General features: G+C 38.6%; 1 protein-coding gene across 2 annotated transcripts in view; it reads right to left on the bottom strand.

The window, feature by feature from the left end:
* MAMDC2 (MAM domain containing 2) overlaps positions 1 to 23,723 on the bottom strand; it is a 171,412-nt gene that overhangs the window by 12,128 nt on the left and 135,561 nt on the right. For both annotated transcript variants that reach the window (XR_001440120.3, NM_001265965.2), the window contains 1 exon segment: positions 2,521 to 2,780. Coding sequence is in view for 1 of the 2 variants with exons in the window: in NM_001265965.2 (NP_001252894.1) it covers positions 2,521 to 2,780 (260 nt within the window). In the remaining variant the exon portion in view is untranslated.

The raw sequence follows: 23,723 nt of genomic DNA, 5'->3' as shown, positions 1-23,723 counted from the left end.
ATATTTATTGAGATGAGATATTTTGATCTCAAACAACAGGAGCTCAATCTGGATGCCTGATGTGGCTATTGAGAATACCAGTTCTGCCATGGTGATATGAATTAGTGACTAGGGAGACTTAGGTGAGAATATATTGTTAGAACAGTGATAATATCTTATTTTGATACTTTAAGGTTTATAAAACCCTTTCACATACATAATCTCCTTTGATTCTCACTCTAACTCTGGCAATGCCAGCACAGCTGACTAGGAATTATTACCCCATTTTGAGAATGTATAAACTTTCTCAGACAGTAGAAGATATCTCGAAAATCATGCAGTGCTTGTGACCATCAGGCCAATGAGGATTATTTTGGAATTTCTATGGTGGGAGGCAATGTTAGAATAGTGGTTTAGGGATACAAACTTTGGAAGCATGGAGATCTGGTTCTTATTCAGCCACTTACCAGCCAGACATTTACTTTTCCCCACCTGTAAAATGGGGCAATAGGATCAGTTGAAAGAACTTATGTACAGCTCTTAGCACTGTAAGTGCCTGGCATGTAGCAGTTGGCTGATCTATGTGCATATGGGTGTATCTGTTTTATTAGACACTAGGATGTTTTGGGGCAGCTAGTTCAGCCTGGTCTCCCTGCCATCATTTGGATTCCTGAGGGAATCACTAACCCAGAGGAGATTCTTATCTGTTCCATTCTAAGCCAAGGGGAGACCTCTCTTCAAAATAAGAGAGGATTCTGGAGTCTTCTTCCCAAATTGTGAACTGGAAGTCTCCAGGGCTATTCTGCATCATTTGAAGAGCCCTAGATGCCATTTCAGATGCCACACTACTCTGTACTCAAAAAATATTTCAAATAACTACCTCCCCAGTAAGTCTGTTATATGCAAGGCCATGTGTCTGATCCCCAAGGCCTAGATGCTGAGAAGTTACCTGTCCCCAGAACTCAAATCTTAGAGCACTTGTGCATCAGCATCGCTTGAAAGTTAAACAAAAAAATCAGTGCTCAGGTGTCATCCCCAAAGATTTAGATTCATTTAGTTTAGCATAGAGATTCTCTATCTTTAGCATACATCAGATTCACCTGGAGGGCTTCTTGAAACAGATTTCTGGGGCCCCCAAATCCTCAGTTTCTGATTCATTCATTTTAAAGTGGGGCCTGAGAATTTGCATATTAAGTTAATTTGCATTTCAGGTGTTGCTGATGCTGCTGGTACCTGGACCACACTTTGAGAACCATTTGAATAGAGAAGGAGTACCCTAATAGCCTAACAAAATTAATCCATCATCTCTGAATGATGATCAATTATATTAGTAAGTTCCTGAGCCATCCACTTTCTTCTTTTGAACAGACATTAAATCACTATAAAATTATTCCTGAAGCTACCTGTTATTCTTTGCCAAATGTCTAGACAGTTTGTCCATGTTGGGATAATGGGCCTCTCCCAGATAATGGCTCATCTTCCCTGTCATTTGCTCTTTAACAATGTAGCACCTTTGATTGCACTGCAACTTAACCATCTGAGCTTCTGCAATTCCATCCCATTTATATCTGTAGAAAATTATTTTTGGTCATAGGTTAGTGCAAAATAAAACTCTTAATTTGGATCTCTCTTCCCAGGAAGATCTGGGTTTAGACTAGGCAGCCAGTGGTTAAAGACAAAGAGTGCTGATCCGGGAGGTTTATCAGTCAGAAGTAAGAATGAATAGGAAGGTGTGCCTTTAGTTGGAGGTCACACTTGAGAATTCTACAGAGCAATTTTAAGAACAATCAGAAATCTGAAGGTTATCTCCCACAGCTTTCTGGAGCTTTGGCCCATGGTAGACAGGTAAAATCTGTGGCTATCAGAAGGCAGGTGTGGTTCTCCAGTCTAGACTGGCTGTTCAACCCCTACCTACTAGAATTTAAAAGGATGTTTCCTATTGCTGCCCAGATTCCTTTATGATAGAGAACATCTAGGATGGACGTCTTCTATAGCACATGAGAGGACCTGGGGGAGACTGAGGACTGAGGATCAAGTCTCTCTGTTTCTTTTGCATCAATGCAGTGATGGAGGCAGAGGCATTAAAAAAAAAAACAAAAAAAAAAACTTTGGACCGTACTAACTGTTAAATAGAGGCTTAAGGCAAAAGCTCTTACATGTATGTGGGTAATGAGTAAAAGATGCAGCTGCAACTAATTAGGTAATACCATATTTAGAAGAAAAGAAGACTTGGTTTTGGAGCTTTGTATGATACATAGAAATATACTTGACACCCATAATGTATCAAGACAAAAATAGATATACTTTTATCATAGAACTGCAAAAAAATCACTTTATGCATAAATTCTCAAAACTTTCTCTCCCTGTCACTGCTTAGATTTAATCAATGTATAAACTAATTATGTTTACTTCTTCTTAATCCTGCCTTTATCTACGACTCTGAAAAAGAACAAAATATTATCTTTGGTAGCAAGAATAAGAAAGAACATCAGAAGCTCCTACATGTTTTCCATTGCTTAGTTCTTATCTCTCTTGGCTTACCCGGTGTTGCCTCTCACAGCTGTATTCAATCAGTGCTCGTAGCCAGGAAATGCTCTGTTCACCTCTTCTCCTCCATAAGAGAGACTCTTCACTGTCTTCTTCCTTTTTCAGATAAACACTCAGCAGGCCAGTTCCCCCTCCATACATGTGGTAGAAAAAGGTCAAGCAGTGTTTTCCAGAGACTCCTCGCAGAGGCCTGGACAAGAGGCGTGCTTTTTGTCCATACACCATGTGGGAGGCCTCAATGTACATGTAGTAGCCTTGAGGTGAATGCAAAAGCAGGTATTGTTAAAAAGGACACAAATTACATTTTCTCCTTCCATAGTGTTCTTTCAGAGTGTCAAGTCAAGATGACCTGACAAAGTACTGATAAAGGGTTTTATAATTTTGAAGAATACATATTATCTAAGGAAAATAAGTTACAAAAATGAGACCAGCAAAATGATTTCTTAAATGATTTATAATTCAGTTTAATTTGTATCTTGTATAGAGGTAATTAATATACCAGTATTATGCCACTGATACAGTGGTTAACACATCAGAATTTATATTACTCATTCATGGACAATATTCTAAAGCTTCCAGACGTTGGTTTGGAGAGAGAGAGAGAGAATGGGTTTTGTAGTCAGGTAGATCTGGGTTCAAGTCTTGACTCTAATATTTGTTGTCTATGTGATTCTGGTCTAATGAATAATCTCTGAACTTACATTCATCTTTTTAAGATAAGGGTTAATACCTGTGCTACAGAATTGTATTAACATAATGACATACACTCACATGTCATGCATATTCCATTATTTGTTTCCTGTCCTGCTCAGTTTCTAAAATGGTTCGTGTCACCTTTTTTTTAGTCTTGAAAACATATTCTGTAATATTCTAAAATTGCCTTTCCAATTTCCTTTTCTAATTTTATTTTATTGCTATTTTAAAATTTATTGGTTTCAGGCAGAAACAGGATTAGTCAGCATGAAGATAGGGCAGTGGTGTGCTGCAGCCAACTTCCATGGGCTTCCAATAGCCCATTGTATGCATCCTCTTTCAGCTCCAAGTGACTTCACATTGGTAGCCGGAAATGGACCATGATGGGACTATTTATACCACAGAAACTGGACATGTATACAAGTCAGCACATCCTTCCCAAAGAGAGCCAGTTGGTGTTAAACAATCACTATCATGTCACTGAAGTAAAACTATATATGAATAGTAATGCAAGAGATCTTTTCTAGAGTACTTCACTGGTAATACAATTCTGTGCATCTGAGGCCCATTTTAAAAAAGGCCCTGAATTCTACATCAGTAGTTGTTAACCTTTGATCACTTGATGAAAAGTTTAGACCTCCGCTACTTGAAAAATATACAAAGAAAGTTTGCATACAACTTTGTTGCTTTGTTTGGTGTTACATATGTGTTTGGAATGAATGTATATGTCTCCCCAAATTCATATGTTGAAGCCCTAACCCTAGTGTGATAGTAATTGGAGATGGGGCACTGGGGAGCTAATTAGGGCTAAACGAGGTCATGAGGTTGAAGCTCTCCTGATGACAGTAGTGCCCTTATAAAAAGAGACACCAGGGAGCTTGTTCTCTCTCTCTCTCTTCAGGTGCACACACCAAGAAAGGCCATGTGAGCACGCAGCAAGATGTTGCCTGTCTGCAAGCTAGGAAAAGAGCCCTCACCAGGAACTAAAACAGCTGGCACGTTGATGTTGGACTTTACAGCCTCCACAACTGTGATAGGTAAATTTCTGTTGTTTAAACCACCTAGTCTATGATATTTTGTTATGGCAGCCCAAGCAAACACCAACGTTTTGCCAATTTTGATTTGTTTTTTACATATGTGATGTAAAAAGTAATCTTTACAAAGTATCATATGTCTCATTATTTCATGCAGAAATTGGTGACCAAATCAACAGGAAAAATAAAGAGGTCCCAAATAATACATGCAAATGAAATGGTTTCTTTATAGTTCGAAGTTTAATTGATGAATTCTAATCATTTCCAAAAATATGGCAATTGAGATATCCCAACAAGAATTGGTTGGAAGTCCCCTCTGTGTGCCTGAGAGGTCTTTCTCCATTCCCTTTTTCTTATTTCTACAAACACAAATCTGAGTTCTGTAGGCTTATTAAAACAGTGGGAGAAAGCATCATTGGTCTTAATAAATTGTGTGCACTATGCAACCCCTTCCCCCAGTGTTTTACTCTATAAAGTTTTCACCCTGCAAAACTGGGCTGACTCACAGGATGTGGCCTGCATCAACCAGTCACATCTAAGGAATGATGTTGCCCCAAAGAAGCAGAATCAGAGCAGAGTTCTGTATCTGTCACTTCAGGTTGCCTGTTATCAAGGCATGCTGCCACCAAAGGCTCCACTAGCTGGGAATTCCTGAATGCAGTGAACAAGTAGAAATCAAAACCTCCTTTAGGATACTCTAAAGACTACATGTATTTCAGCCCAGTTCAAAAGTAAATTTTAATTAGAAGGCTAATTGATTTAAATAAGAAATCAAAATTATGGGAGTATCTTTGATCTGGTATGTTACATTTGACATCCAGTCAACTTCAACTTTTCATCTCATTGGCAGTAGTTTCATCCAGATGCAGGCTTAAGGGAAATGGCATAGCTGCCAACTTTCCCATGATCTGCTTAAAAATAATAGCAAAAAAACCTGTCAGTGTTCTGGAGTGCTCACCAATGACATCCTCATTACGAAATCCAGTGGTCAGTTTTCAGTCTTTGTCATTTCTGTACCATCAGTAACATTGGACATAGTGGTTTACCACTTCAGAAAGTAGAATTACATTCTTACCTTGGCTTGCAAGACACTGTATTCTCCTGCCTTTTCTCCTCCCTCACTGGTCACTTTTTGCCAGTTCCACACTCTTTTCTGACCTCTTGACCCTGGAGTACCCCAAGGTCCAGTTTTTACTTCACTATTCTTACTACTTTGATGATCTCATCTTGTTTCAGGGCTTTAAATACCAAATATGTTGTTATATCTCAGATTTAAATTTTCAACCTTTTTGCTGAAATCTAGACTCATTCAAACTGTCAAATCAGGTAGACATCTCACACTGAACATATTCGAAACTCAACTTCCTAACAGCCTGAAGTAGACTGAATGTTCAGTTGTTCACACCCAAAACCTGTGAGTTGCACACCACTACTCTCTTTCTCTGCTTCTCCACATCAGGGCTATCAGGAATTCCCATTGGCTCTACCTTTAAAATATATCCAGAACCCAGTCACTTCTCTTCTTATTGCCTCCACTACTATCATCCTGGTCCAGGCTGCTATCATTTCTCGCTTGGATTAATGCAACAGCTTCCCAACTACTCTGTCTGCTTCTAGTCTGGTCCCCTGCAATCTCATCTCAAAACTGTATTCATAGTGCTCCTTCTAAAGCAAAAGCAAAATTGTAACCACTCATTTAAATCCTTCCTTTGGCTCAGCATTTCAGAGTAAAAGCTGAAGTCCTTACAATTAGCTTTAGAATCCTATATAATCTCCCACCTATTCTCTTACCTCTCTCATTCCTACTGGCTTTCTCCTCACTCACTGTGTTGCTTGGCCACACTGGACTTTGTATTATTCCTGGAATATGGCAGGTATGCTGCTGCCTCAAGGCCTTTGTGTGTGCTAACCCTGGGTCTTCCTCTAGATATTCTCAGGTCTCACTCTTTTACCTCCTTTAAGTCTTTGCTCAGATGTTACCTTTTCTATTAGACCTGTTTTGACTATACTATTCCAAATTGCAATCCCTTTTCCCTGGCACTCCTCATTCCCTATACCCTAATTTAATATGTTTTCCATAGTTAACTGCCTCTTAATATACTGTATAATTTTCTTATTTTTATGTTTGCCTGTCTCTTTCCTTTAGAGTTCACAAGGGCAGAGATTTTTTTCTTGTTTAGTTCACTGCCACGTTCCCAGGTCCTATAACAGTGCTTGGAACATAGCAGATGCTCATTAATATCTGTTGAATGGATGAATGAATGCATTTTTTTCCCCACAGCTCTAAGCACAAACCAATTTGACCATTTCTAGGGCACATGGCTCCACCACAGTCACTCCAAATGTGGGAAGTTCTTGGCAATGAGATATTCACTTGACTATGATGCTTCAAGACAAACTAGAGCAAATCCAAGTTGTGGTAAAATTAAAGTCTTATCAAAGCAAATCATCTCGAACAAGTTCTACACTATCAGAAGTATTTTTAAAATGAACACATAAGATACTTCTTTGAGTTCATTACCTTCATTCTTTCACTGGTAAGCAAAATGGTCCACAAGAAGCACGGGTTTTTGCACATTCAGTGATGAAAGGAACCTTCTTTTTTTGTACATATTTTCTTTAACATTTTCTAACTTAAGTTAGGTCAGTGTAAACAATAATACAGATATACATAATCCTAACAGAAGGGTGTGTCTAATTTAATTCCATGGAGAGAGAGATCAAGGCATGAAAATGACCATGGTATATCACTTAGCTATGTACAAAGGAATCCCATGCTATCCTACACATAAGTTAGTAGCATGGTAGATGGAAACAATACCCTAATACATTTAACTTAAAAAACATTTCCTCCCAAAAGTCATTTTTAAGATAAGAAAAAAATTTTCACACCTGGCTTTGGAGCTCTGAAAAGGCCCACTTGAATCCCAGGTAAAGGACCTTAGCTATAGATGAACTTCTCAATAGTGGGGAAAAGCTCCTCTGAAGATGCTGTCACTGGGGAACTGGAAAGTAGAGACTAAGGGCCCTGAAACATGAAGTCTTTTCAAAATGGAAGGGAAGCAATGAATTAAACATGAGAGAGATGACCTAAGAATTGTCTTTTGTTTAGGGATGATGGTTGTGCATTCCTACTGGTAACAGTTACAAGTCTTGACCAGGATTATTCTGCGATTCTGGAAGAGAGGAAAACTCTTAATTATCCCCAGGATCATTTAATTGACTTCTTTCTTTCATGGGCACAATGGACTAATTCATTTACTTTGTGAGGGTTAAGCACTAGTCTGGTTGCCCAGTTCTTCCCAACAGGTTGGGACTCTAACTAAATCAGGGATGGCCTGCATAGCCTCCTCTAACCATCTGTTCTTTGGAGCACACATACCTCTACAGATGTGACTCCTGAAGTCTACTATGCTTTCAGTTTATGCACCTCTGGGCCGCAGGTATCAGGCTGAAACTATTCACTAAGGTTTCCAGTTCCAGAAACCTTTGTATTTAGTACCATAAAATATGAGGAGGAGGTTCCAAGATGGCCAAACAGTTCCAGTCTACAGCTCCCAGCGTGAGCGACACGGAAGACGGGAGACTTCTGCATTTCCAACTGAGGTACCGGGTTCATCTCACTGGGGCTTGTTGGACAGTGGGTACAGCCCATGGAGTGTGAGCCGAAGTAGGGCGGGGCATCATCTCACCTGGGAAGTGCAAGGGGTCAGAGAATTCCCTTTCCTAGCCTAGGGAAGCCGTAACAGATGGTACCTGGAAAATCAGGACACTCCCACCCTAATACTGCGCTTTTCCAACAGTCTTAGCAAATGGCACACTAGGACATTATATCCCGCCCCTGGCTTGGAGGGTCCCACAGCCACAGAGCCTCCCTCGCTGCTAACACAGCAGTCTGAGATTGAACCACTAGGCAGCAGCGGGGCTGGGGGAGGGGCGTCCACCATTGCTGAGGCTTGAGTAGGTAAACAAAGCAGCCAGGAAGTTCGAACTGGGTAGAGCCCACTGCAGCTCAAGGAGGGCTGCCTGCCTGCCTCTGTAGACTCCACCTCTGGGGGCAGGGCATAGCTGAACAAAGGCAGCAGAAACTTCTGCAGACTTAAACATCCCTGACAGCTTTGAAGAGATAGTGGTTCTCCCAGCACGGAGTTTGAGATCTGAGAATGGACAGACTGCCTCCTCAAGTGGGTCCCTGACCCCTGAGTAGCGTAACTGGGAGATACCTCCCAGTAGGGGCCGACTGACACCTCATACAGCTGGGTGCCCCTCTGAGACAAAGCTTCCAGAGGAAGACTCAGGCAGCAACATCTGTCGTTCCGCAGTTTTGCTGTTCTGCAGCCTCTGCTGGTGATACCCAGGCAAACAGTCTGGAGTGTACCTCCAGCAAACTCCAACAGACCTGCAGCTGAGAATTCTGACTGTTAGAAGGAAAACTAGCAAACAGAAAGGACATCCACACCAAAACCCCATCTGTACATCACCAGCAAAGACCAAAGGTAGATAAAACCACAAAGATGAGGAGAAAACAGAGCAGAAAAGCTGAAAATTCTAAAAATCAGAGCACCTCTTCTCCTCCAAAGGAATGCAGCTGCTCACCAGCAACGGCACAAAGCTGGACGGAGAATGACTTTGACGAGTTAAGAGAAGAGAGCTTCAGATGATCGGTAATAACAAACTTCTCCAAGCTAAAGGAGGATGTTCAAACCCATCGCAAAGAAGCTAAAAACCTTGAAAAAAGATAAGACGAATGGCTAACTAGAATAAACAGCATAGAGAAGACCTTAAGCGACCTGATGGAGCTGAAAACCATGGTACAGTAACTACGTGATGCATGCACAAGCTTCGGTAGCCAATTCGATCAAGTGGAAGAAAGGGTATCAGTGATTGAAGATGAAATGAATGAAATGAAGCGAGAAGAGAACTTTAGAGAAAAAAGAGTTAAAAGAAACAAACAAAGCTTCCAAGAATTATAGAACTATGTGAAAAGACCAAATCTACGTTTGATTGGTGTACCTGAGAGTGACGGGGAGAATGGAACCAAGTTGGAAAACACTCTTCAGGATATTATCCAGGAGAACTTCCCCAACCTAGCAAGGCAGGCCAACATTCAAATTCAGGAAATGCAGACACGAAAGACCCTTCAAAACATCAGTGAATCCAGGAGCTCATTTTTTGAAAAGATCAACAAAATTGATAGACTTCTAGCAAGACTAATAAAGAAAAAAAGACAAAAGATTCAAATAGACACAATAAAAAATGATAGAGGAGATATCACCACCGATCCCACAGAAATACAAACTACCATCAGAGAATACTATAAACACCTCTATGCAAATAAACTAGAAAATATAGAAGAAACGGATAAATTCCTGGAAACATATGCCTTCCTAAGACTAAACCAGGAAGAAGTTGAATCCCTGAATAGACCAATAGCAGGCTCTGAAATTGAGGCAATAATTAATAGCGTACCAACCAAAAAAAATCCAGGACCAGATGGATTCACAGCCGAATTCTACCAGAGGTACAAAGAGGAGCTAGTACCATTCCTTCTGAAACTATTCCAATCAATAGAAAAGGAGGGAAACCTCCTTAACTCATTTTATGAGGCCAGCATCATCCTGATACCAAAGCCTGACAGAGACACAACAAAAAAAGAGAATTTTAGACCAATATCCCTGATGAACATCGATGCAAAAATCCTCAATAAAATACTGGCAAACCGAATCCGGCAGCACATCAAAAAGCTTATCTACCATGATCAAGTTGGCTTCATCCCTGGGATGCAAGGCTGGTTCAACATACACAAATCAATAAACATAATCCAGCATATAAACAGAACCAAAGACAAAAACCAAATGATTATCTCAATAGATGCAGAAAAGGCCTTTGACAAAATTCAACAGCCCTTCATGCTAAAAACTCTTAATAAACTAGGTATTGATGGGACATATCTCAAAATAGTAAGAGCTATTTATGACAAGCCCACAGCCAATATCATACTGAATGGGCAAAAACTGGAAAAAATCCCTTTGAAAACTGGCACAAGACAGGGATGCCCTCTCTCACCACTCCTATTCAACATACTGTTGGAAGTTCTGGCCAGGGTAATCAGGCAAGAGAAAGAAAGGGTATTCAATTAGGAAAAGAGGAAGTCAAATTGTCCCTGTTTGCAGATGACATGATTGTATACTTAGAAAACCCCATCGTATCAGCGCCAAATCTCCTTAAGCTGATAAACAACTTCAGCAAAGTCTCAGGATACAAAATCAATGTGCAAAAATCACAAGCATTCCTATACACCAATAACAGACACACAGAGAGCCAAATCATGAGTGAACTTCCACTCACAATAGCTTCAAAGAGAATAAAATACCTATGAATCCAACTTACAAGGGATGTGAAGGACCTTTTCAAGGGGAACTACAAACCACTGCTCAATGAAATAAAAGAGGACACACAAATGGAAGAACATTCCATGCTCATGGATAGGAAGAATGAATACCGGGAAAATGGCCATACTGCCCAAGGTATTTGATAGATTCAATGCCATCCTCATCAAGCTACCAATGACTTTCTTCACAGAATTGGAAAAAACTACTTTAAAGTTTATATGGAACCAAAAAAAAAAGCCTGCATTACCAAGACAGCCCTAAGCCAAAAGAACAAAGCTGGAGGCATCATGCTACCTGACTTCAAACTATACTACAAGGCTACAATAACAAAAGCAGCATGGTAGTGGTACCAAAACAGAGATATAGACCAATGGAACAGAACAGAGGCCTCAGAAATAATACCACACATCTACAACCATCTGATCTTTGACAAACCTGACAAAAACAAGAAATGGGGAAAGGATTCCCTATTCAAGAAATGGTGCTGGGAAAACTGGCTAGCCATATGTAGAAAGCTGAAACTGGATCCCTTCCCTACACCTTATACAAAAATTAATTCAAGATGGATTAAAGACTTAAGTGTTAGACCTAAAACCATAAAAGCCCTAGAAGAAAACCTAGGCAATTTATTCAGGACATAGGCATGGGCAAGGACTTCATGACTAAAACACCAAAAGCAATGGCAACAAAAGCCAAAATTGACAAATGGGATCTCATTAAACGAGCTTCTGCATGACAAAAGAAAATACCATCAAAGTGAACAGGCAACCTACAGAATGGGAGAAAATTTTTACAATTTTCCCATCTGATATTATATCCACAATCTACAAAGAACTTAAACAAATTTACAAGAAAAAATCAAACAACCCCATCAAAAAGTGGATGAAGGATATAAACAGACACTTCTCAAAAGGAGACATTTATGCAGCCAACAGACACGTTGAAAAATATCACTGGCCATCAGAGAAATGCAAATCAAAACCACAATGAGATATCATCTCATATCGGTTAGAATGGTGATCATCAAAAAGTCAGGAAACAACAGGTGGTGCTGGAGAGGATGTGGAGAAATAGGAATACTTTTACACTGTTGGTGGGAGTGTAAATTAGTTCAACCATTGTGGAAGACAGTGTGGCAATTCCTCAAGGATCTAGAACTAGAAATACCATTTGACCCAGCCATCCCATTACTGGGTATATACCCAAAGGATTATAAATCATGGTGCTATAAAGACACATTCACATGTATGTTTATTGCGGCACTATTCACGATAGCAAAGACTTGGAACCAACCTAGATGTACATCAATGATAGACTGGATTAAGAAAATGTGGCACATACACAGCATGGAATAATATGCAGCCATGAAAAAGAATGAGTTCATGCCCTCTGTAGGGACATGGATGAAGCTGGAAACCATTATTCTGAGCAAACTATCACAAGGACAGAAAACCAAACACTGCATGTTCTTACTCATAGGTGGGAATTGAACAATGAGAACACTTGACACAGGGTGGGGAACATCACACACCGGGGCCTGTCGTGGGGTGGGGAGATGGGGGAGGGATAGCATTAGGAGTTATACCTAATGTAAATGACGAGTTAATGGGTGCAGCACACCGACATGGCACATGTATACATATGTAACAAACCCACACGTTGTGCACATGTACCCTGGAACTTAAAGTATAATAATAATAAAAAAGATACATCCCCCCAAAAATGAAAGGAAGTCTCGTATGTTGCTTGTTGTATAATTGTGCTGTATAGACTACGTTTGTTCCTATACACATATGCCTGTGATAAATTTTGTTATAAATTAGATGCTGTTAGAGATTAACAACAATAACTTACAATAAAATAGAACAATTATAACAATACTCTGGTGCACAATTTAAAACTTATAAATTGGCCAGTTCTGGAATTTCCCATTTAATATTTTCAGATTGCCATTGACTGAGAGTAACTGAAACTCTGAGTTGGAAAGTGAACCTGTGAATAAGGGAGGACTACTTTATGTCTATTTCATAAAGCAGTACCTATGTAGAGCAATCTAGACAAACATCTTACCTAAACATAATTTTAAGAAATTTATCAATGAATCGGAGTATGCCCTCTGATGCATAAACCAGTTGTTCCTTTTGATGACAAATATTTTTTCTTCTTGACTTGCATATGACATTCACTTTCCCCAGAAAAGATCAGAACTTCACGGAGAGCCACTCTGCCTCACATGTGTTTGGAAAGCAGAGAAAAGCACTGTTGTTGACAAGTTTTACCACATTACATCTTCAAGCGCTGTCTGTCTCAGCAAACAAAAGTTCTAGATGGGAGCCAGGAAGCCCCAGTGTTGAAGCTTCATACCAACTCACATGTTCTTGCACATGAAGGATTCCAGTCTGTGGAAGGGATTATTAACTGGAGCAAATAAATTACATTCTCTCTATGGGTCATTGTTTAACATTCAAAATGTGGGTTCCAATGGATCTATTGGGAGATCAGGGTGCCATCTGTTCTTTGCACAGCAACTGTGATGTGTTGAGACACACAGACACACACCACATCCATAATTCTTGATTACGAAGCAGCTGTTCCTCCAGTCTCGTGGCTCCTTTGCAGGGTAGGGAAGGAGCCTGAGTGGCCTGCGTGGAGAGGCTGTGTGGAATGAACAGCTAGCTGCATTCATTAGCTGAAAAAGAATTCTTAAAAATCAGGGAAAAAATATACCAATGTTTTGTGAAGAACAACTGCAGAAGTTGTCGCTCGGGCGCGGTGGCTCACGCCTGTAATCCCAGCACTTTGGGAGGCCGAGGCGGGCGGATCACAAGGTCAGGAGATCGAGACCACGGTGAAACCCCGTCTCTACTAAAAATACAAAAAATTAGCCGGGCGTGGTTGTGGGCGCCTGTAGTCTCAGCTACTCGGGAGGCTGAGGCAGGAGAATGGCGTGAACCCGGGAGGCGGAGCTTGCAGTGAGCCGAGATCGCGCCACTGCACTCCAGCCTGGGCGACAGAGCGAGACTCCGTCTCAAAAAATAAAAATAAAAATAAAAAAAAATAAAAATAAAATTTCTCTTTACGCATTATACTTTTAAGTGATTTTAAAAGGCTGTCATAAATGAGGAGTTATTGTTTAATGGGTATGGAGTTTGTTTGGGAAATGAAGAAAAAGCTCTGGAGATGGATGGTGGTGATGGTTGCACAATGATGTGAATAGACTCAATGCCACTGAATTAGACACTTAAAAATGGTTAAAGTATGTTATGTGTATTTTACCACCAATGTTTTAAAAAGCTTGTCACAGAAGCCTTCTCTGTATAAGTAGAATCTGGCAATGTCAGAAACTAACATAATAAAAAATAAGCTATGGAAAGATTGATGGATATAGGAGACTTTAATAATCCGGAGCTAATTCCTCAGTTACAGACTCACTGGATAGCATTCCTACATGTCCGAATATCAACTATCAAAATTCTTAAAAGACAGGGACTTGAAATAAACTGGAACTAACACATTAAAACAGAGTTGTGATATTCTTTTGTCTCAAAGCAAATTTATAAATTTCATTATTTAATATTTTAATGTATTATTAATATTTCAATCACACAAGAAGTTCTTGTGTTCTTGGACATGAATAAGACTTCTACCTTTAGCTGCATATTGGAAGAGAATTTATTTGCCAGAAATATGGAAGTTTTATTGGAATATTTAACTGTACTACAAAAGAAAGTGCTGGTGTTTCTTTCTCTGTAAATTGTTAAATGATGCAGGGTTGCTTTTCTGGAATGGTAGGATCAGGGAGGGAGGACTGAATGACTTCTATTCACTGGGGGAGTCAATGGATAGGGAATAGTTGAAGACATTTTCTCACTAACCTGGATAGTTACTCTTGGCTTATATATTCTAGTATCATTTGGCTACAAAATCCCCGTAAACTCCAGGTCAACTAAAACTAATGTTTACAAGGAATTCTGACAGCATAGTATCATATAAATGTTAATAAAATTATAATGGCTAGTACCACCGTGGGAATTTCGTTAAGACTTGTATTTATTGTCTCATAAATACTGTAGTCTCAAGTTCCACAACCCCCACTGGTTGCCTGAAATTGTGGATAGTACCAAACCATATATATACATACTATGCTTTTTTCTATACTATATACTGATAATGAAGTTTAATTTACAAGTTAGGAACAGTAAGAGATAGACAACAATAATAATAAAATAGAACAATTATTACAATATAATAAAAGTTATGGGCATGTGGTCTTTCTCTCTCTCTCTCTCTCCAAATCTTACTGTACAGTACTCACCATTCTTGTGCCGATGCAAGATGATACAGTGCATTCGTGATGAGATAAAGTGGGATGAATGACCCAGGCATTGTGAAGTAGCGTTAGGCTACTATTGACTTTCTAAGGATACATCAGGAGGAGCATCTGATTTGAGTGATCCTGGATGAATGAGCCATGACGACATGGATGGTTGGATGTCAGGAAAAGATGATGTCAGTGTTTGGAGATCCTCAATAGTTGAAGGTTTTTGTTTATTTTTGTTTTTGCCAAAACTTTTGGAAGAGCATTGTAATAGAATGTTATTGTCTCTTTCTTTTTAACTCATTAAAGTGTTGCCACAAATGTTGTAATCCTTTGATCATACTGGTGACTTTAATGCTGCATTCCATCCTAGGATCATGTTCCATAATTTTGTCCTTTGATGTCTGTGCAATTTGAAACACTTTGGCAAATTTCAGTAATACCCACACAGCTGGTTTTGCTTTGGTTTCTTCATCTTTCTCTTCCTCTGTAGATAACATGTTCTTCCAATTCCTCATTTGGTAATACTTGAAAACCTTCAATATGTTCTTCCATTTCTTCATCAAGTATGTTGGCAAATCCTCCACCAACTTGTCTTGCCATGTGAATGATTTTCCTAATTTCTTAATCAATCCCCAGAAAGCCTTTAAAATCATTCACAACTTTACTCCATAAGTTCTTCCAGCAGACATTTGCAGTTTCTGTTTTTAATTTGTCCGTTGCAGCTTTGATGAATGTTATTGCATCTGTAATAGTGAATGATTTCCAGAACAGATTATATCCAGATTAGGGTCTACATCAATTGCTGATCAAATGTGATCAAATACAAGGCAGGTGTATGTAGCCTTGACAAACTGAATGATGGTAAAAAGCTAAAGCAATGAGGTTGTATTCAGAGGCAAAAACACAACCTGAACATTTTCATTTTGTGTTTTATAGCTGACAGATTTAGGATGACTAGGAGCATTGTCTCTTATTAACAGGACTTTAAATTCCAACTCTTTGTCTTCCAAGTATTTTTTTTCCATTTCTGGGATAATACATTGGTGGAACCATTTCATAATCAAGATGGCTGTCACCCATGCTTTCTATGTTGCCAGAACATGGGCAGTTAATTTTTGTTTTCCAGAGTACTGGGTTCTTTGCTTTGTACACTATCTTGGCTTTATCATATGCCCTGAAGCATTGCCATGTGGTTCCAGAGTTCATCTGTCCTTCCATGTTTTATGCCTTGGTGCCTCCTTTGCACTTTTATGAATGCAGGTTTTATCTTCTTCCAGAAGACTTGAAGATTTGCTTTAGATGGCATCCTTTCTTTTTAATTATTTCTTCAACTCTTTTGGAAAGGTAGCAGAACCTTCTTCATCAGCAGATGCAACCTCTTCAGTATGTTTTATATTTGTCAGTCCAAACTTATTTTTGAATCTATGTAACCATCCCTTACTTGCAGTAAATGGCTTGGTGTCACTTGTTTCAGGGGATCCCTTGCTGAAGTCTTCATATAGTCTCAATGCTTTCTGTTGCAACATTTTGTCATCAATTGAAACGTTTTCTTTTCATGTCTTCCACCCACAAATTTAATGCCTTTTTCATGTTCACTAAATACTTATCATTTATTGTGGCCATAACTTTTGCAGTTTGACATGCAACAGCACAACTAGCACAAATTTCTTTTTCCCTGTTCACAATGTCACAGATAGAAGGTGATATGGTTTGGCTGTGTCCCCAACCAAATCTCACCTTGAATTCTAATAATCCCCATGTGTCAAGGGTGGGGCCAGGTGGAGAGAATTGAATTATGGGGGCCGTTCCCCACCATACTGTTATCGTGGTAGTGAATAAGTCTCACGAGATCTGCTCATTTAATAAATGGGAGTTCCCATGCACAAGCTCTCTTGCCTTGCCACCACGTAAGAAATGCTTTTGTACTTCGTTCATCTTCTGCCATGGTTACAAGGCTTCCCCAGCCTTGTGGAACTGTGAGTCCATTAAACCTCCTTTCCTTTATAAATTATCCAGTCTCAAGTATGTCTTTATTAGCAGAGTGAGAACAGACTAATACAGAAAGTTTCATTGTTAATGTAGTCCTTAGCAAACTTAGCATACAATTGTTTTTTCTTTCCTTATCAAATCAAGAACTTTCACCTTTTCACTTAAAGGAAGCACTTCATGGTTTCTCTTTGGCATATCTGAATTGCCAGGAACACTACACTTGTGCTTTGGACCACTAGGAAGTAAAATGAAGGTAACAAACACTAGCACTGTGGTACCAGAACATCTGATAATGGAGACGGCTACTAAGTGACTCATGGTCAGAGAGCATAGACAGCGTGGATGATGCTAGTGAAATGGGTGATTCATGTGCTGGGTAGGATGGAGAAGGATGGGGCCGGACAGTGTGAGATTTCATAACACTACTCAGAACTGCACTCAATTTAACTTTTGAATTATTTATTTCTGGAATTTTCCATTTAATATTTCAGACCATGGTTTATTGCCCTCAGAGAGCAAGATCACAGATAAGAGGGGACTACTGTAAGTAGCATCTATGTCAGGAAACTTTGTTTCTGCCAGGATAGAGCTACTCAAGTAAACGGCGGCAGGAAATAGTTTGTCAAATCCCACAGAGTCCATCCCACTTCGATGCAAGTCACTATCCATCTGTTACAGATACCATTATTATGTTATTAAATAGGAGCCAGGTGGTGCGGCTGGATTTGGTTGGTTGGTTGGTTTTTTGGTCTTTATTGTTGTTCTACTAGAATGACTTCTTCTACAAATGTTTCCCAAACTTTAGTCATACAAATATCACCTTTGTGATATTTTTTTGCCTATCCGTATTTGTACTATTATTCATTTAATGCTTTTCTTTAAATAGATTCCATTTTTTAGTACATTTATTCAAACAGGAAACTTCATATTAGCATGAAAATAGACAGCTAGCTGTAAACCTGTGAAACAATGGTTTTGATGTACTGGTTATATATTTTTCTTGTACATGAATATTACTAACAAATTAGAAAAATATTCATGTACTTACCACTTGAACTACCTGGTGGTAAATGTAATGTAATCTGGGTAATATTGGCCTAAGGTTCCAACAGAATTTCTGGTTTCTACTAACTCATTTTACTTGTACTCATATGTCATAATTTTCTATTTTATAAAAGCACAAATGACAAAACAATGAGTCCAGGAAAATACTCCAGAGGTAAACATTAGAATTTGTAAAAGACTCACTAATTGTAAAAATAATAATACCATTCAATTCAGTGGAGCTTATAATAATATTATTCAGTTCAGTGGAGCTTACATATTATTCTTTTCACAAACAGAATCTCAGTTAATCATCAGAGCCACACTATGAGATTAGCAGATGTCAGTCTGTGCTACTACAGCAAAATACCTAAGATTAGGTAATTTATAAAGAATAGCAGTTTATTTCTCACAGTTTTGGAGGCTGGTAAGTCCACGATCAATGTGCCGACAAGTTTGCTTGTCTAACGAGGACTGCATCTTCCACAGGGGTGGAATGCTATGTCTTCACATGGTGGAAGGCATGAAGGTAAGCCAGTCGAATGCTGCATGAAACCTCTTTTACAAAGGCCTCAATCCCATTCGCAAGGGAGGAGCCCTCATTGCCTAATCATCACCTCTTAAGGGTCCTGTCTGTTAATTCTGTTACATTGGCCATTAAGTTTCAACTGAAATTTGGAGGAGACACATTCAAATCATAGCAGCAGGTCATTGATTGTTATCTTTATTTTACATATGAGGAAACTGAAGCTCAGAGAAGTCATGTAATGATTCCCCAGGTTATGCAGGCAGCAAATGGCAGAGGCAGCTCATTGTTTGATCTTTCCACACCATACTGTACTCTAGAATTTGGAAAGGTTTATTGCATCACCAGTTAGTAAGTCAGGAACTATAGCTCCCTTGGAATTGCTACATATGATGATGTATTGATTCTGATAGACACAAAATAAACTGAAATATTTATAGTGTGGCTTTTCTGAGCTTCTGTTTTTATTTAATGGATCCATACTGACTGACCAGCTAATGTACCTGTCTGTAAAACAGCTTTGTAGGCCTCTCCCCTTTCTTTTTCCTCCCTGTCTGTTTGTTTCAAGTATAGATGACAGGCTTTAAGAATGGGAAGTGAAAAGGCAGAATTCAATCGACAAATGCAGGTATATCTTCATAAAGTCCCAGAGTGCACCGCATTCATTCAAAAAGAATCTTGTTACCACCAATACCAAACAAATACCCTGTGGTCATCAAGGAGAAAAATACTGTGCTCCTAGCCAAGTCTTTGAGTTTATTACTTTACTAATGTATAGAATAGAAAGTTCAGCCATTTTGGTATCCTGCCATTGCTTTATTGCCTATATATGGAAAGGAGACATAGAAAAGGTTGTTAAGACTAAATGCAATAAATGAGCAATACAGGCTATAGGAGGTCTTCTTTTCAAATGTAATATAATAATTGCTTAAATTGAACATCTAATTACAGGCAAGCTTCTTGTTGCTATCTCAGGATCCAAGCAGACAATAGTTAATTCTGCCTTGAATGGGTTTTATTCAGTGTTTTAATATTTTAAATTCATATGATACCTTAGCTGACCTAGAAGATCCGATCTACCTCCAGATCTATTAACTTGTTGAGTAATTAAAATTTTCTTATTTTAGAATATATCCTCCACGGAAAAGAAATTTCAGTGACATCAATCTAAGTAATACTACATTTATAATATAGATTACTTTCCAAAAAACCTTTAGGTGATTGTCAAAGTGGTTTTTTTGATAACTGAACAAAAAAGACAAGTAAATTACTTTGTTCCTATGATGGCTGACAAAGCGTCTTTGCTTGACTGAACTTCAGTCAGGCTCCTAAGCCTTCTCCTAGGCCTGTCTTTGTACTTACTTGTAAAATCCAGTTTTAGCAGGAACCCTAATAAGTTAGTTTAGCAAGAACCCCCCACCCTCAATATCCGATCACCCTCAATATAAGGTTCCTCCTCCTTCATCATCCTCCAGGTGATGTCCAATCACCATGCCTGTCCTCAGCAAGAATCCTGTTAGGTTGGTTTAGCCAGAGCCTCCCTTACCCTTAATGTTACCTCCTAGTCATTTTTCATTCACTGACCCTCAACCAACCATTTGACTATAAATTCCCACTTGCCCACACTTTTTTCAAAGTTGAGCCTGATCTCTCTTCCCTACTGCAAAATCCCATTGCAGTGGTCCCTATAACTATCAGAATGATACTGAATCAAGCCTGCCGTACTGTGCTTTAACAAGTATCATTGCATAATTTTTTCTTTAACATAGTTGGATGTCACCAATATTTATTACTCAAGATGAGGACTTATAAAGGGAAAGAAATAGAAAATTCCATGGTCTCTTAGGCAGTTTAAAGCCAAAGGCCATATAAATATAAATTTGCATATTCTTCCCCTCCTACCCTTTGTCAAAGAACAGCACACCATGGGATAAGGTAATCTTAGATACAGCAAGGCCTTGGGCAGAACAGTCAGAACATATCAACAGAAGAATATGTCGTAAGAGGGCAGAGACACAAATGTCTCATTCAAAGCACTATGACTGGTTGACTTGTAGTACAGACAAGAGTATATTTTGAGTGTAATAATCATGTTCTTAAATAAATAATGCTGAAAAATAAAATGCCAAAGACATCCCCTCTGTCTCTGTTAAGTAACTTGTAGCAGAGCTATACTCTGCTGAGAAAAATTAGAAAAAAAGATAATTTTTTTAAGAAAACACCTGTTTTGAAGTTATCAGAGAGATTTCCAAACAGCAAAGACATGAGGGTCCAAGATCTAAGAAAAAATGAAAGGTCAGTGAAATGAGCTCAGTATTCTTCAAGATGCTTTCCACTTGGGGGACCTGCCTGTTCAGTTTAGATGCCATTCAGAGAACAACGGCCAAGTGGCAAGAGAAACCAACAGATCTCACTGGGTTGGGAGGGCAGTAACTGAATTTCAGGGCTACCAAAGCAGACAAGACATTCAGGGACAAGTTTTCTGAGAAAAGAGAGGTATGAAAAAGTGATCCCATCACTTGTTAATCTTCTAAGGCATTTGTGAAATTCCTGAATTGCGGAGAGCAAGAGGACAAGAAGCCAAATGCAAAACAAAGTGGGATTTTCAGGAATCTTATCAGCTGAAGAGACACAAACTGAAGTTTAGTACATACTAAGGAAGAGAGTTCCTAGTTAAATCCGAGAGTATATTTTTGGAGGGTATATCCTAGGTTTAGGGTAGAAGCAGAAGTAGGCCAGCATAATAGAACTATAACACTACCTCAAGTTAGCTTAGTTCTGATTGGACTGAGGTGACTTGCTCTATTCTAGTTGTCTACTGGAGAATAGGTTGAATTCTCTCTAGAGGGAAATACTATCACCCCAGGATTCTATAATTTTTCATTGACAAGTCCATTATTCAATCAAATCCACCAGACATTATCAAGAAACAGGACCAGAGGGGATGGGGGTGGGGGTAACAGATGATAGAAGCAGAACCACAAGTGGCCCACATATGGAGTTATCACACAAGTACTGTAATTATGATTAATAATTCAATAATATGAGCATTTATGTGTTTAAGAAAATAGATAAGACAGAGAATTTCACCAACGAACTCAAATCTATTCAAAAGCAAAAAAAAATCAGGAGGAGGAATATGGAGCCTTCAAAATGGCGGAGTAAGGACCTGTGAAAATCTGTTCTTCCATAAAAGCAGTGAGAACACTTGCAAAAAAACTGTCACAATCAACTTTTTCAGAATTCTGGAAATTAACTAAAGGCTTTTGACAATCCAAGAGTACTTTTCCCAAGAAAAATGACTGAATTTTGCTAAGAACAGTGACCTTTTTTCTTGCCGTAATTCCATCTCCATCTCTTCTACTCTACAAAAGATGTGAAAGCCAAGAGCTTTATAACTATGTGTTTTAAATAGCAGTAACTTAGCAGCCACTGGAAGATACAGAACAGATTTGGAGCTCCCTAAAAGCCCCATCTCTAGAGAATTGGCTTTATTTAACCTGTTTAGCAGCTTCTGAAAAACTTCATTCTCAGGGCTTGCCTTTATTTAACCTGATTGAAGTAAATCATACTCTGTGTGAACAACTGTATCCGCATGGCATTTATCAAAAACAATCAGTTAAACAATTGTTTAACATTGCAGCTGCCTGAGGTGGCATTAACAGTTGAAGCTAACAAAAGGCTGACCAAAAAGAAAAGAAAAAATTTGGGGAAATGGGATATCTGTAGGGAGCTTTACAAAGTTCTAGCATATTAACATATTTCTGGAAATCTGAAAGGCCATGCAAATATAAAGAGCTGTACACAGTCCCAGAAAAAAAAAAAAAAAAAAAAACTGAGGAAGTCCTAATCTGTCACCTCTGGCTGACCTTTAGGCTCTTCATGAGCAAGAAATGGAGGCTAAGGCAAAGTTGTAAACTTCCCACTAGAGCAACAAAGACATGCCCCAACACAAACACAGAACCTGCTGTATTCTGGGGGATCTGTTGGTTTAAGGCATTTAAGGAAAATCTCTGTTCAATAATTAGTTGACTGTTAATCTAGCAGAGCAGAGCCATATACAACAAAGAATATAGACTCTACGGAATTAGTCCAGGAAAGTCACTAAGCAATCGTACAGCAACAATGACAACAAAAACAACAAACAGCACTACCAAAAAAGAAACTGGGGAGAAGAAGAATCTGTAAAACTGTATTATTCAAAATGTCCAGTTTTCAACAAAAAGTATGAGACACACAAAGATATAGGAAACTATTGCCCATACACAGGATAAAAAGCAGTCAATAGAAGTTATCCCTGAGGAAGTCAAGACATTGGACTTACTATGCGAAGACTTTAAGTCAATTATTACAAATATGTTTAAAGAATTAATGAAAGCCATTTCTAAATAAAGTATGAGAATGATGTCTCAATGCATAGAGAGTATCACTAAAAATACTACAAATTATAAATAAGAACCAAGTAGGAATTATGGATTTGAAAAGTATAATGAAATAAAATATTCATGAGAGGGGCTCAACAGCAGATTGGAACTGGCAGAAGAAAGAATCACTAAACTTGAAGGCAGGTCAATTAGATTATCCAATCTGAAGAACATAAAGAAAAAAAGATAAAAGAAAAAATGAACAGAAACTCAGAGACCTGTGGGACACCATCAAGTGTACCAACATATGCATAGTGGAAGTCCCAGAAGGGAAGAAAGAGAAAGGGGAAGAAAGAACATCTGAAAAATTAATAGCCAAAACCTTTTCAAACCTGATTTTAAAAAATATAAATCTGTACCTTCAAGAAAGTCAAAGAACTTCAACTAGGAACATTCAAGGAGTCACTCCTAGAAAAATTACATCTAACTATTACAAGCCAAAGACAATGAGCGAATCTTTTTAATTAATAAAATTTTTTCTTTGCTAATCAGCTGACTTTAAGGTGAGAATCTTGAAAGCAAAAGTGACTCATTATATACAAGAGAACCTCAATAATATTAACAGCTAACTCCTCATCAGAAACTTTAAAGGCCAGAAGATAGTGAGATGACATATATAAAAGTGCTGAAAGAAAACTAAGAATTCTATATGCAGGAAATCTACCTTTCAGAAGCAAAGGGGAACTTATGACACTCTCAAATAAATAAAACTAAATTCATCACCAGCTACTAAAGGAAGTCCTTCAGGCTAAAAGCAAAGGGTACTAGATAGTA

This window comes from Macaca mulatta, chromosome 15 (genome assembly GCF_049350105.2).
Source record: "Macaca mulatta isolate MMU2019108-1 chromosome 15, T2T-MMU8v2.0, whole genome shotgun sequence".
Classification (NCBI taxonomy): domain Eukaryota; kingdom Metazoa; phylum Chordata; class Mammalia; order Primates; family Cercopithecidae; genus Macaca; species Macaca mulatta.
This window is presented reverse-complemented; position numbering and strand designations above follow the sequence as displayed.